Source organism: Arvicola amphibius, chromosome 14 (assembly GCF_903992535.2).
Source record: "Arvicola amphibius chromosome 14, mArvAmp1.2, whole genome shotgun sequence".
NCBI lineage: Eukaryota > Metazoa > Chordata > Mammalia > Rodentia > Cricetidae > Arvicola > Arvicola amphibius.
Genome location: NC_052060.1, coordinates 40,216,640 through 40,231,561, shown reverse-complemented (window position 1 = coordinate 40,231,561; position 14,922 = coordinate 40,216,640). Strand labels below are relative to the sequence as shown.

At 38.3% G+C, this 14,922-nt stretch overlaps 1 protein-coding gene across 1 annotated transcript in view; it reads right to left on the bottom strand.

Moving 5' to 3' along the window:
* Tbck (TBC1 domain containing kinase) overlaps positions 1 to 14,711 on the bottom strand; it is a 118,309-nt gene extending 103,598 nt beyond the window's left edge. The window contains 3 exon segments of the mRNA XM_038311710.1: positions 6,097 to 6,169; positions 12,419 to 12,640; positions 14,452 to 14,711. Of these exon segments, the coding sequence (XP_038167638.1) occupies positions 6,097 to 6,169; positions 12,419 to 12,611 (266 nt within the window). The 5' untranslated portion in view covers positions 12,612 to 12,640; positions 14,452 to 14,711.
* Positions 14,712 to 14,922: the final 211 nt, after the last annotated feature.

Below are 14,922 nucleotides of genomic sequence, written 5' to 3'. Positions count from 1 at the left end.
ATATAAATATATAATATATATTACACAATATATATTATATATTTATATATAAATATTATTATAAATTAATGCCATATTCGGCAGTGACACTAGAGGTCCTCAGCTACATTGTATTTCAACACAGATTTCTTATGGAATTGGAATCAAATCTTTACAGTGATTGTTTTTATTAAACCAATTTTTAAACACTGAATACAGAAAACTCATTCTACTTCCTAAGAGTGTTTTTATCAATTGATATTAGATGTGTATGTCAAAATTACATTCATGTTAAAATGAAGGGGTGTGTGTATCAAAATAAATTTTATTCGTAAAATTTTAAAAAGTAAAGTTTATGAAATCAATTAGCTACATTTTGGGCTACTGTTTGAGACGATATAGGAATTACAGTTAAAGGCTCAGTATTTTCAGTTTGAATCAAACAGTAAATCAGACTTGCTTTTCTGTCTCTTTATACACTTGGGGTTTAATTTTTAAAATTTATTTTTAAACACAAAATAAAAGGAGAAGGAAAATATTACTGTTTAAAATACTGAAGACAGTGGTGAATGGCACCTTTGGAATTTGGTACACTTGTCTGGTTTTGAGGGATTTTGTGGGGAGACAGTGTTTGTTTCTGGGACAGGGTCTCACTACAAGGGCCTTGATGTCTTAGAACTTGCTGGCTCTGAACTCAGGTCTCCCTGCTTTGTGCTCTCTCTGCCTTCTAAGGTTATCTAATAGTTAACATGTAACAGTTCGCTTGTATGCAGTTGCACGTGTATTCCCTCTCCCAACACAGTCTAAGGCTTTATCTAAATCAGACAACTCCAAAGTTGAAACTTAGAAATAACTAGCATTGAACATAAGTTTAAGTCAGAAAATTTAGTTTCTGTAGTATAGTTTGAAGTGGTGAGTCTCATATAGACTCATGCTTGAATCATTGGTTCACCCAGTTGTTAACACTGTTTGAGGAGATAACAAGGACCTTTTGGATATTGTGTGTCAATGGGACACACAAGGCCATTCAGAAATTAAGATAGATGACTCCATTATTTCCCATTTTGCCCAGATGCAAGCAAGCACATAAAAAGCTCCCAATAACAAATCCTTCCCATAGTAGATTATATCTACTGACCGATCAGTCAAAATAAATCCTTCTTCACTTAAGTCATCTGCCAGATATTCTGTTATAGTAACAAGAAAATGACTAAAATTGAACATCAGGACCAAGAAGTAGAGTACCCATGATAAGCCTGACCATATGTTTCTAGGTCTCTGAAATTTATTTGTAGGAAGGATTTGGAACTTTGGAGTTACAGGTTAGTGATATCTGAGAATGCTATATGGAAAGCTTAGCAAATGATTCTGATGGGAGTGTGAAAGACCAGAATGCTAATAGAAATGAGACCATAAATGGTCTCTCATTAAGTTTCAAAGGGAACAAGCATTCTATTGGGAGTTAGCCTAGAGGCCATCCATGTTATACTTTGGCAAGTCATCTGAACTCATGCTTGTCTGTGCTGAGCAATGAATGTGGATGAATTAAAAAGCAGTACGCTACTTGCCTGGAAGAGAAAATTTCTAGACTAGACACCATTCAGGCTGTGGTGTGGCTATATTCACTGCATTTAGCCAGATGTACAGCCACAGCAAGTTTAGAAAGAAGAGCAGAAAGAGGAACCAAAAGATGCCAAAAATGTACACTCTGGTAAAGAAGGAAACATGACCCAAGTTAAAGTCACAGACAAAGTAAGCATGGACAAAGCAGCTGTAATTGTTAAAGTCCCATAAATGAGAATTCATGTGCTTTCTTTACACTCTGCATGGGCAAAATTGTAAATAATACCTCACTCATGTACAGACATAAAACAGAGCACCCATTTATAGAACACTCATTTGAAAGAACAGTGTCCAAAAACATAGAACTTCCATGGTGTGCTAGGGGAAAACAATTGCCTTGGGAATATTTTCTGCAGAGATGACACTGAAGCAATAGTCTAAGGGGGCCAGACTACATCTTAAGCAGCAGCAGCAACAGCAGAATTTACCATCATCCTATGATGCAACTTGAGAAAGGGAGTTATGAAGGCTTGTTCTAAGATTCCAGAAAAAAGCTGGTGATACTAGGTAACGCGTGGCTGGGTCATATTTCTTGAAAAAAGGCTCTGAAAGGCTACTATGCGAAGCTATGAAGGCCAGGCTTGTGCTGCTATGCAGACCCCAGCAAGAAGCTAAAGATGACAGTAATCTGGTACACAGTCAAAGGAAAGTTCAGGTACTAACTAAAGCCAATCCAAGAGAAAGTGAATGTGTGCTGCCGCTGGTGGGAAGACCATGGAGCTCAGCAACCACGTCTATTGGCCTCTGTTTACTGTTACAGGGAGCCCTCAGTGCCAGATGGTGCTACAGGGTATACCATTTGTCCTGCTGTGCTTCAGTCTTGATTTAGGCTATGGTTTTCTTGTTATTTTCTTACCCCTTCTCTTTGGGATGGGTTTACTCTGTGCCATTTTATGGAAGTAAGTAACTTAAAAATATGTTTTGGATGGGGTTCACACTCTGGAGTCTCAGACTTTGTTTGAACAATAAAACTTTGGTATTTTTGAGGTTGGAATAAAAGTATTCTACATTAGAAGAAATTCATTGGTTTAAATATTTGGTAATTAGCTGGTATAACTGTATTTTGGAGGCTGTATGAATAGTTAGTGGTATAATGATTAGTATAAAATTCTATAATACTTGGGTAAATTGTAAATTTGTTTTCAAAGAGAACTTTAGTTTCTTTTCCAGATGCTGTGATAAATTATGACAAAAGCCAACTCCAAGGAGGAAGCTTATCTGACTCCTACTCCCAGTCCATCATGGAAGGAAAGTCACAATGACAGAGCCTGAGAGAACTGGCTGTGTTACATCCAAAATCAAAAGCAGAGAGCAGTGAACTAATGCATGCATGCTAGAACTTAGCTTGCTTTCACCTCTCTTAAGCAGTCCAGGACTCCAAACCCAGGGAATGGTGTTACCCACAGTGAGTGTGTTCTTCTACATCAGTTATCATAATTAAGATTATCTCACACAGACATTCTCAGAGGCTCTTGTCCCAGGTGATTTTAGATTCTGTTAACTTGACAAATAAACCACCAATTCCCTCAGGTATCTGCAATGTTTCCAAGAAGAGATTCTATTAGATTGCAAGAAATGGAAACCAGGGAAGCAAACCAGAGGTCAGGGCTGCTGAGATAACTTGGAAATCATTCATATAGGGCTGCCGAGATAGACTTGGAAATCATTCATATAGAAGTGTTAACTAAAACCACACATGCTATTTCCTCAAATCAATGATCCGTGATATTTCTAAAGGCCACTGCATAAGCCAAAACACACATACTGTCAGCAAACCAAAAAGGGAACAATTCTAGACTGTATAAGTTCAACATGTTTTTCCACCTTATAAAAACCCTAATCCTTTCCATATACATTTTCCTTTGGCTAAATTTTCTTATCAGCCTGAGGTAAAAAGTTGAGGAGAAAACAGATGAAGTATAGTTAGCTACTGTATAATATAAAAAATGGAGAGGAAAAAACACTGTTGATTAATACTCAAATGATATTGCAAGTATATAATTCTATTTATTCTAAAGAATCTCTCCTATACTCTCAAGACTAAAAAAGATCTTTAATATACAATATTCAATATTTATTATCTTATAAATTCAAAATCAGAGGACAGGGTGTTTTTCAATGATATGCTAATACATTTGGAAATTTTAACTAGAACATATCACTTATTCAGCAGCATTTTAAAAAACAAATTATTTTACTGTTTATTTTTTAAATTATGGAATATACATGTATTTGTTTGGGGAATGTATGCAGGTGAACACAGGTACCCATGGTATCCAGAGGAGGGTGATGTGGAGCTGGAGTTATAGGTAGTTGTGAGCCACCAATGCAGTACCTGTTTTTAATCAGTCAGCCACCTCTCCAGCTCCAGAGGAAATAGTTTAAAAGTTGAAAGAGAAAACCTTTTACTATTGAGTTTATGTATTTTATACTAAATTAAATAACTCATTTCCCCTCAGATTCACATGCTTTGCAATGGGACTTTCACAAATTAATTATCAAAGAATATTTGAAGAAAGTATAAAAATACTTGTGCAGTGTCTGAAGTTGTTAGGTTGGGCATATTTTACAACTCGGTGTTTAGGTGTTTATTTTAACATAAGTGAAGTTGATGCTATGTATCTGGAATGCTATCCATTGGCAATTAGAAACAAACAATGGAAAATCAACTTTCAATCCGAACTCTGGGTATTAATGCTTTCTGTGAATGTTTAGACCAGTCAAATACAAACACAAGCCTGTGTGACACTCTTGTCTTATGGTGGAAGCTTTGGGGTAATATCAGCCAAGCAGCCCATATTCATGCAAAGGTTGGACAGGCCTCATGGCAACCCTATATTGGACTCTTTGCAATTATTCTGAGGACATCTCAGCAGGTTGCTGCAAAGGATCCCTACAACCATGGCTAAACTCAAGCACCAGACAGGACCATTTTAGGCAGTCATGAGCCATGGAAAGTGGAAGCCTAGAGAAGACAAGTTTCAGTGAACTACAGCTATTTTTACCCAGTCCAGAGGAGAGCAGTTTTCCTGGCCCCATGAAAGGCTGGCAATTGCTGGAAGCACAGTCTTTCATTTGTAAAAATCACTGTACCAGGAGTGATACAAACACCATTGCCAAATCACATCCTATTCTGGTCACAGTCTGCTTGCCTCACCTCTGTAGTCAGTCAGTAGATACTTCCCACTTGCCCCTGTAACTGTAATATTAAATCCAATAAAAGGCTTATCTCAATTTTGTTTGTTTTTGTTTATTAATTTGCCTACTTTCAATTGTTGCAAGCCAGGTGAGCTGGGAAGACTGAAGATATGTAGAGAGTCGCTGAGGGCAGAGACAGCAGGGAACAAAGGTGACAGATATGGAATATGGAGAAGGTTGTGAAGGGCCACAAACAAGAGCTACCCCATAGCTGGTAGAACTATCCCCAGATTGTAGCCAAGCCTCATTAGCCACTAGAGATCTGCAACTAGCCTCTGTCGGATACCAAGAATCCTTATACTCTAGGCCCAAGAGTTTCAACACTGTCCATGAGAAGAACTTCAAAGTCTAATATATGAGGCCAGCCAGCACTCCAATGACAGCAGGTGCTTCCTGCTGCTGTTGCTTAGAGCATAGGTGAGTGACAGGCTGCCAGCAATCAGTACACCGAGCAGGCCGCCTCTAATTGAGCAACTAGAATCTCTCTATATCTTGCTGCAACACTCTGTAAATACGTTCCCAAAAGATGTTCTAGGTTGACCATCTTAAGTGTTTGGTGTTTCTTTCTTTGCAATTCTAAGTGGTGTTGACCTCAGGATAGTTTGGAGCTTTTCCTTGTGTCCCTTGCTGTCATGTATGGGAACTCCAGCCACAGGTTCAGGGGATGAAGTAGATAATTGCAATGTCATAAGGATTCGTGGTAAGCAAGTTTTGTTAGTTTAATATAACTTTATTTATAAATTAAATCTTTTATGATAAAAATAATTTTGAGTAAATTAGTAAAAAAATAGTTTAATAGTGCACTTGTAATAAGAAAGTTAGATAGCACACTATTCTGGCTAAGAAAACATAAATTTCTTGAGTCACTGAAATAACTGAATTAAATCCTATCATTAAGTTGTACCAAAGTCATGGTTACTATTTCTGCCCCTTTCTCAACCTGGCCTTTACTTAAGAAAGTTCACTGTTCACCTGGGACTACAGGTGTACACCAAGAAGCTACCATGGCTCCTTTAAGGAAAATAACCTTGGCTAGTGGAACAAATTCTTAGAACTAAGATGTCAAATTTTTCATATATGTACACTCCACTGAGGAATTTTTTCAAGTACTTTCTAGAATGTAAACAATGAATTTCTATGCACCAATTGAATTAAAGTTCTTAAAGTAAAAAGCTACATTGAATTTTTATCATTACACAAGAACGAAAGAAATCAATGCCCTTCAGTTTCTGGGTAGAGTCCTCCTGTGTTTGCCAGTTTCCACTCTTCACTTATTGGCTACGTATTCTGCAGTACCTCACGGGCTTCCTTTCCCGAAGCAGGTCTTCCAAACTCCTCTCACAGTGCTCAGCCACCACCACCAGCCGTTCTGAGGAAAGCAAATCCAGTTTATAATTAATACACTTTAACAACAAGGTCATATAGCCCTCTGAAGTTAACATATAACACAAATAACAGTATTTTATGTACTTTCACTGTGTAGATGTGTGGTCAGTCTTCCTTACTTCTATCTGGCTTGCTCCTCTCAATCTCCTCTATTTATCAGCACTCCATCTATCCAAACTGAAGTCTACCCATCTTCTACCCATAATCCATTAGTCTTTTAACTGTGCTTCTTCTCATTTACTACGTACTGAAAAACAACTACATTTTATTTCAACCTTGGAACTCTCTTGAACTTCAGACACTTAGAGCCCACCTTGGGCATCAGTACAAAACTCACTGTCTAGCTGGATTTGCAGTTCCGTTGCTAGAGAGCTTTCCTAGAATGCACAGAGCCCTGCATTGAATCCACCAGCACTTTATAAACCAGGGTAGTGGCACATGTCTAGAATTCCAGCACCGAAAGGTTGAAGGGGAGACCAGGACTCCGAGGCCATCCTTACTGCTACAGCTAGAGGCCAGCCTTGGATATGCAGGACCTTGTTTACATTTGGAAATCATTGTCTTCATTTATTGCACAGTTGTTTATTCTCTTAGTCTTCAAGTTAGATAGGTATTGAAAATTATATGTTTGTCATATTTATATTTAGGATAATCAGGTTTTTTAGATACATAGAGATTACATTTAGTATAGATAGTATAATCTTCGACCTCTTCGAAGAGCTGTAAAAAATGGCCTTTAATCTAACCTAGAGTTTTGTACTTATGAGACACAATCACTCCTGGCAATACTGCTCTACTACCGAGAGAATGTTGAGCACCAAAGGCACTCCACTGGGAGCTTGTCTTCTTGGCAGAACTGGCCTTTGGGCAAAGAAAAGCCCATACCTCAACTACTGACAAAGATACAGAATATCCATAAGTGGATAAAACAGGATTGCCTTATCTTGCCAAGACAGGGTAGGATAGTTCTACTAAAGGTTCCTTGCCTTTGAAAAATGGTATGTCGGTTGTGTTAGGCCTTAGCCAAAGTTGGTTGCCTCAACATTGCTAACGAGACTTTGTGTGATTGCCCAGGTAGTTGGTTGTCTCTGTCATCTGTTGCACATTTAGGAAGTTTCTCGTTTGTACTTCCTGGTTGCTTAAGTAATATTACTTCCCTTCTCAGATCTTTGATGGGGTTGAAGATTAGATAATTGTAGCTACCCTCTACATTATTTAGACTCCTTGAAGTAGAATGCTTAGTAAAACTTGTTATATGTTCCTTGCTTAATATTGTTTGCTTCTTGTAATTTTATATTATCTATTCCCACTGTATATAGTTGTATTTAGTTTTGAATCTGTCTTATTTAGACAAAAGGGGGAAATGATGGGGTAGCTGACCAATCCCTTGTCTGAGGGGCGTGACCGCTCCAGGGCACAAAATACCTTTAAAGGATCCGTGTTTTGGTAAGCTCCTCCCTCTTGGTTCCCTGCTCTTCGCTAGAACCCTGGCTCTGTAAGTTTCTCCCATTTCCTCCCTTTATTAAAGCTGATTATTTCAGATAAGGCTAGTTTGGTTATTTCCCATTGCCGGCAGACCACGCACGCTACAGGAAGAAAACAATAATGTCTACATCATAGCACTGTGATAGTGGTGGAATGAATTCATATATAATTAAGACTGAGAAAAAGGTGAAAACAATCATGCCTATATCACAAATTGTGATGAGGATGAAATTAATTCACATATAAAAAGGACTGAGAATAGTTCCTGGAACAGAGCCAGAACTGATAGGTTTCACTATTATTCAAGTAAACAAGGCTTCAGTAAACATGACTTCCTCAAGGCTTTGATTCCCTAGAATTGATTCGCTAGTCTTATAATGCAATCTAGATAGTACTTTTCTTTCACATCGCTTATTTAACTCTAAAACTTTTCATTCATTTTTACTTAGTGCCATGTTCTCTACTTATATAAAACATTTAGTGATAGCGGGAACCATGTTGGTCTTGTTTGGAACTGCAATACTACTGTCTACAATTCACCTGAAACATATGGGCACGAACTAAAACTATATATGTTAAACTATGAGAGAGAAAGACAGCACAAAGTTTCCTCCATCCTGTATTCTTGCTGAGGCCATTTCAGGTTGAACTAGAATTTGATCTTTCTGATGGAGAATGCCATGGAAATTATCCAACTCTACTGTAGGAATGCAAGGTCAGGATAACCCAGCTAACTTAGCTTAGTTTCCATTAAACTGCTGTGCAAACCTCCTCCTTCAGTCAGCTGTTTATCTTAGCTTCTTGTCAAATTCTTGCTTATATGAACCTCCCACCACCTGTACCCTTTTCTCCACTCTGAAGCTGCCAAACTGAATGCCAGGATGGGCATGGTTTTCTCAAGGCTACAATTGCATCCCTGAATACCTGGGTATAGTTCCAGAAGGCTGTAATAGAGACTTTAAATGGGATATAAACTGTGTCTTAGTAGTCATCTGTTGTGGGATCCCCATAAGAAAACAAATCAATTAGAACAAAGGCATAATGGGGATGTCAGAAATGATGGCAGGTATCTAAAGAGATCTGTTCTGTGTTGAATAGTACACACTTACGTTCTAACTAGATATAATACTTTAGTAATACTGAAATTAATACCCCAAACATTGGAATTCATTAAAATATACATATTTAATTAATCAGCCATTTACAAGTAGATATGCTTATGTTTTTCTATCTGTAAGAAACTTGTATACCATGGGGCATTAGGCTGAAAATTTTCAGGTTTCCTGGGAACACAATCAGTGTCTGTCATGGCTTTAAGATTCTATAAAATTTTAAACACAGTTTTAGTGATATAGAGCCATGACTCTTGGCAGAAAATCAGCATTTCTCCCGGAGGTAATGGTATATATACTGAAGGAGTATTTCCATTATGAACCTCTTTTTTTTAACAAGAACTCAATAGAAGTACTCATTCCAAAAATTTCTAGCTTTGTTTGAAAATAGTTTGTTTGTTATAAAAACTGTCTGGCTGAACAGAATAAACTGTTGGTTTGGGAATCATAATGTGCCAGATAAGAATCAACAGTGCAGTGGCATTATTTATAAATACAAATATGCAAGTTTGGAGAAATGGCTCAGCAGTTAAGAGTGCACACCACTCTTCCAGAGGATCTGAGTCAGGTTCCAGTCACCCAATCCAACATTTCGCAACTGCCCATTACTCCAGCTCCAGGGGGTCTGAAGGCACCTGCACTAACGTGCACATACCACCATACATACAATTAAAAATAATAAAATATTAAAAATAAAAACAAATGTGACATTAAGGAATGTCTGGAAAGCATGAAATAATCTTTTCCCCTAACAAAATGCGAAAATTCACATGGCATGCCTATCTAGAACTGTGTTTTCAATCAATGAAGAGAAACTGAAGATTAGTCAGGAAAGATAACAGAGAGGTTGAATAAGAAAAAGGCAGTAAAAAAGAGACGTGGGGTCCAGAGTGATGGCTCTGAGAATAGAGATGTTCGTTACGCAAGCTTGATGAACTGAGTTTGATCTCTGGAACCCATGTAACTGTGGAAAGAGATAAACAGCTCCACAGCATTGTCCTCTGACTGCCCTTCCACATGTATGTCCCAGTACATGTGCCCTGACAAGTGTGCATCTCTACTCATACATGTAAATCATACACACATATGTATAGAAAAATAAACAATTTCAAAACAGCATTAAATTTTTGATATAAAAATGACTTAGAATGCCTTGTAATATGGTGTTATCATATAGTTCTTGCATCATTTCTGTTATTCAAAGTAAAAAATGTGATATTTAAGTAAATGTTTAACAGTAATGCCAATAAAGAAAAACTGATTCACAAATACTGTTGGTACCAGGATGCTGCAACAAACAGCTTTAAAAGTCAACTATCATCGTCAGGTATCAAGCAAATTCTAGTCTAGATAAACTTATGAAGAAATTATATGAATTTTTAAACTAGGATCCTTATGAAAGCTTATCTAAATATCCTAAGTAATCAAACTATTTCACAAGTTGAATGACCTTGAGACATACTGAAGAGTCCCTGAAAAAGCTGCAGCCTTAGCTCCTGCCGAACTTCAGTGTCTCCTTGTTGACATGTCCTGTGTTTTGGGTTGGACTAGCAAGAATCTTGCATTCTAGTTCCTAGCACAGAATCTTTTCATACATACAAACCCTACAAGTTCTCTCCTGTGACATAATCCTGAACAATTCACACATTTAGGTTGAAATTTATAGACTATAGGTACAGAATAAACTATACTATGACCTTAATAATGTTATTTATTCCAACTTAAATTTCAAACCTATGTAGTAAAATAATTTTCCTTCATTTCATCTCACTAGCAACCAAAGAAACATTTCCAAATAATCAATACCAATGACAAATTAAAATTTTTACTGTACTTCTAATCTCTGCTGATATTTCAACTCAAACGAGGTTAAACTTGATAAAATCTGTATATTCAAGCTTTATTGGCTTCATTTAAATATATTTCATTGGGTTTTAAAAAATAAATCATGCTTTTAAGTTCAAAAAAGATGCCTATATTCTTGAGATTAAATATATCATCTTGCTGATTTATCAAGAATTAGCATCTCCAAACAACTTGGAATGAGTTCCAGAAAACATGGAAGGTCTGGCTTCTATATGAACTTAACATTGGGTGAAAGCACATCGTAAGAAAACAAACCACATGTCACAACTCCATGTACAAAGAAAGGGAGTGGTCATGAAAGAGCCACAAATAAAATGTGTGCCTAGCAATAATGGAAAAAGAAAAGCATAGATCCAAAATCAAAATTCTTCGTGAGACATGAAATGCTGTTAAACCAAAGTCATATGACATTACATCATTGTGAAGTATGTGGTGTTCACTAAGGCATCTATAAAACAGAAACTTCAATTCTTCAATTAGATGCAACCAAAACAACTAAAGTTCTTCAGAATAAGTGGATTTTTAAATAAGCTTTTACAGCAATTCAGTTATTTACTACTTATGCACACAAATTTTTCGAGCACTGAACATTGCCAATATAAACAAGAAATCAATCTCTCTAGTTTGACAATCATTGATATTGTCAGACCAGGCAGACTTATGATAGAGGAATCCTTAGCATCTCCATCTCCTTTGTGACCCTCGTTCAGCAAACTCCTGAGATATTATAACTGGGAATTCAGGAAAAGCAGAGCAACTACTGATCACGGTGGTGAGGGCAGGAGACTAAGCCGATTGTTGGTCTGGCTTCAAACAACAGGGTGGTACCTAAGGGGATCCTCTTCTGTCTGACACTGATATTCAAATGAGGGTCACAGGCGAGGTTAAAGAGTGATCCTCACAAAAGGCATGTGCTACCTGTGCCCAACAATCTTTTCTTATTTTCCTCTATGCAATCATGTTCTCTGCTGGGATTTCCTTATCTGTAAAGCAATGCTGTAATTATTCATGTTGCATAGTAGTGTGATGAAGATTATTAATTGCTATGAGTAAACACCTAGATTATCGCCTAGTATGTCATATGAACTCATAATGAGAGCTATCATTACAAAAAAGAATATTCTGCTCAAAGCCAACAAAAACAAATGTTCTCAGAGAAAATATTTTTAAAAGAAATGAACTAGCCAATTTCAAATACAGTTTTGCATGCTTATCAGAAAGACAAAAAAAAAGTGTTTATGAAGTTCTTCACCATTAGAAACAAATGAAATAGATATTTCCTAGGGAAAAAAATGGATGAATGTCAGAAGGTACAATGGTTTGACTTTGATGTATTTTGTATCTCCAAATTATTTTATGTCAGAAAATCAGGCTCATTAAGTAATCTTAAGACATAGAACTTCAGCCTGCCATTAAGATTCCTAGACAATTCCAGTACAATAAGCATTGTCATCCTCAGCAACTTCAGCTATGGAGGAACCTCATTACATGATCACAGCAGCGGCACACACTGCTGTCCCAGAACATGGGTCTCAACCAACTACTTTTGTCCTATTAAAAAAATCAACTGCAACAACAAGAAAATAAAAACTCCATTTTCATTTTAAAAGGTAGCCAAATTTACTTTGAACCATAAAAGTAAGTTCATGACTGCATATCAATATATATTTTGTATTTAAAATTGCATCATGATTTGAATCATTGAACATAAAATACAAAAGAAAATGCAAAACAATCAAAAAACAAACAAACCAAAACATAAAGCTTACCATGCTTTCCCCTAGAAATATCCACATATTGGCACAGTCTGGGATGGGTGATGGTCTTAAGAATTTGAAAGCGACCCAAAATTTTGATGGAATTTGGTGTGAGAGGAAGTCCGTTGCTTCCACATACATCATGGGGAAGAGCCGAGGCAAAGAACGTAAAGGCGCCCATGTCTGCATCCTTCAAAGGAAACATTTCTGGAGTTCTGGGTCCTCAAAGATGATCTAGAAAAGGAGACAATTTTTTTATGATAGACTGACCCAATATTAATCCAGTATTTTCTCACTTGGAAACTAATATACAATTTGGAAAAAAAATCATGAAACTAAACTATAAAAAGTCAAAGTTTAAAAATTTCAAGACAACATATGAAAGAAAAAAAACCCACACCCAAGCCTAAGTTTATACTGCAGTTCAAAATCAACTTCAAAGATTTTTCAATACTGGGAGAAGTAACTGGATTTGGGGAGTATTTTGGTGGCAAGGTAGAAACTTAGTGCAATGGAAACTCCCAGAATCCACGAGGGTGACCCTAGTGAAGACTGCTAGTAATGGGGGACCTGGAGCATGAACCAGCCATCTCCTGTAACCAGGCACAGCTTTCAGTGGAGGGACTGGGACACCAATCCTGCCACAAAACCTTCGATCTACAATTTGTCCTGCCTACAAGATATGTTGGGGTAAAAGAGGCACAAATCTTGTGGCAGTGACCTTCCAATGACCGATCCAACTTGAGACCCATGTGTAGTTGGATTTCTAATTCTTTGTGGGTCCCATCACCCAGCTCCCAAATAAATACACAGAGACTTATTCTTACTTATGAATGCCCATTCTTAGTTTGGCTTGTTTTTAGCCAGCTTTTCTAACTTAACCTGTTTTCCTCCTTCTCTATTTTGCTTCAGGGCTTTTTACCTATTTTAATTCTACATATTTTTCTTCCCTTCTTAATCCATGGACTGTTGTGTGGCTAGGTGGCTGGGCCCGGGAGGGAGTTCTCCTCCTCTCTTTCTCCTTTTCTTGCTCCTCCTCTTCTTTTCCCTAGATTTCTTCTCCTTCAAAGGGCAATGATTAGAATTTTAATTTCTTTTTTTTTCAGTTTTTATTTTTGAGACAGGGTTTCGCTGTGCAGCCTTGGCTGTTCTAGAACTTGCTCTGTAGACCAGGCTGGCCTTGAACTCAAAGAGATTGCCTGACTCTGACTCTGGCATGCTGGGATTAAAGGTGTGAACCACCACTGCCCGGAATTTTAATTTATTATTCAATAAATAGATCCCAAATTATATCTAAATATCAGGCTTGAAGTTATAGGAAAGATGAGATTTAGCTGCGGCATTTTAATATTCAATTTTACAACAAAATACTGGGGTTTCGGTTATAGATCTTAACCACATACAACTGAAAAAACTCAGAGCACTAGCAAGCAAAAAGGCATTTAATTATTCCTCTACTTTACTTCTCAGGTGCACACAAAACTCACAAACAGAAAACAGACATACATGCGTGTGCTCACACTAGGTGACTAAAAGAAAATGAAAAAAAACTAAGATGATGAGGTGGAAGATTACAAGACAGAAGCCGTGGAAGCAGCTGGCTTGTAAAATTTAGGCAGGGAATTCTTTGAAACTTCTATGTCCATTTCCATTTTTTTTTTTTTTTTTTTTTTTTTTTGTAGCTGCTTGACTACTAAGGACCTCAGACAAGACACACTTTTCCAATGAACAAGACACAATATAAACTCAGAAAGGCCTTGGAAATGAATGACTCAAATGAAGGGGAAATGTCAAAAGTTGATGGGGGAGGGAAGGGAGCACCTTGATTTATCTAGAGTAAAACCGTATTTGCATTTCCAAGCTGGGTGAGTTCCAGTTTCGAGGGGAAGTAAGTCTGGAGACAAAGGCAGCAGCAAGTAGCTCCGCAGGTGGGTTCTACCGGCGGCTGCACACTGGCGGGGTCACCCTCCGCACCTGATCGTCGGTGTCCCACAAGCCCCACCCACTACCACACCGAACGAAAGCTCGGACACCAGAATACCTGCCTGAATTTGGGGACGCAGAGATTAGGGAGGGGATGAGAGCCTAAGCGCTGTGCTTGTGCCTGGCGCTGTACTTAGCGGCCCGTGTTCTGCATTGCAGGCGCGTCTACGAAAGGCGGCTTAGGGAAGGTGACAGCGGGGCGACCAGCCTTCGCCCGCGAGGGCTGCCCGGGTTCCCAGCTCAGAACTGGGCTGGGAGCGCGCGCCCCGCTCCACTGACAGCTCCCAGCATCCCCTCCGCCTCGGCCGCCTCAGATCGGCCACTGCTCGTGACGTCATGGCCCGGAGACGCAACTCCGAGGGAAGACCCCTAACTTCCGGCTGCCTGTCCCTTGCCCAAACAGACAGCAAAGTGCAGCGAGAGAGAAAGAGGAGAGGAAGGATTGGAGAAAGGGAGGGAGAAAGAAAGGGGAAATGAGACCGTAGTGTGGCACGAGAAGAGAGCGAGTGCAGGAAGCGGACGGCTGCTATGGG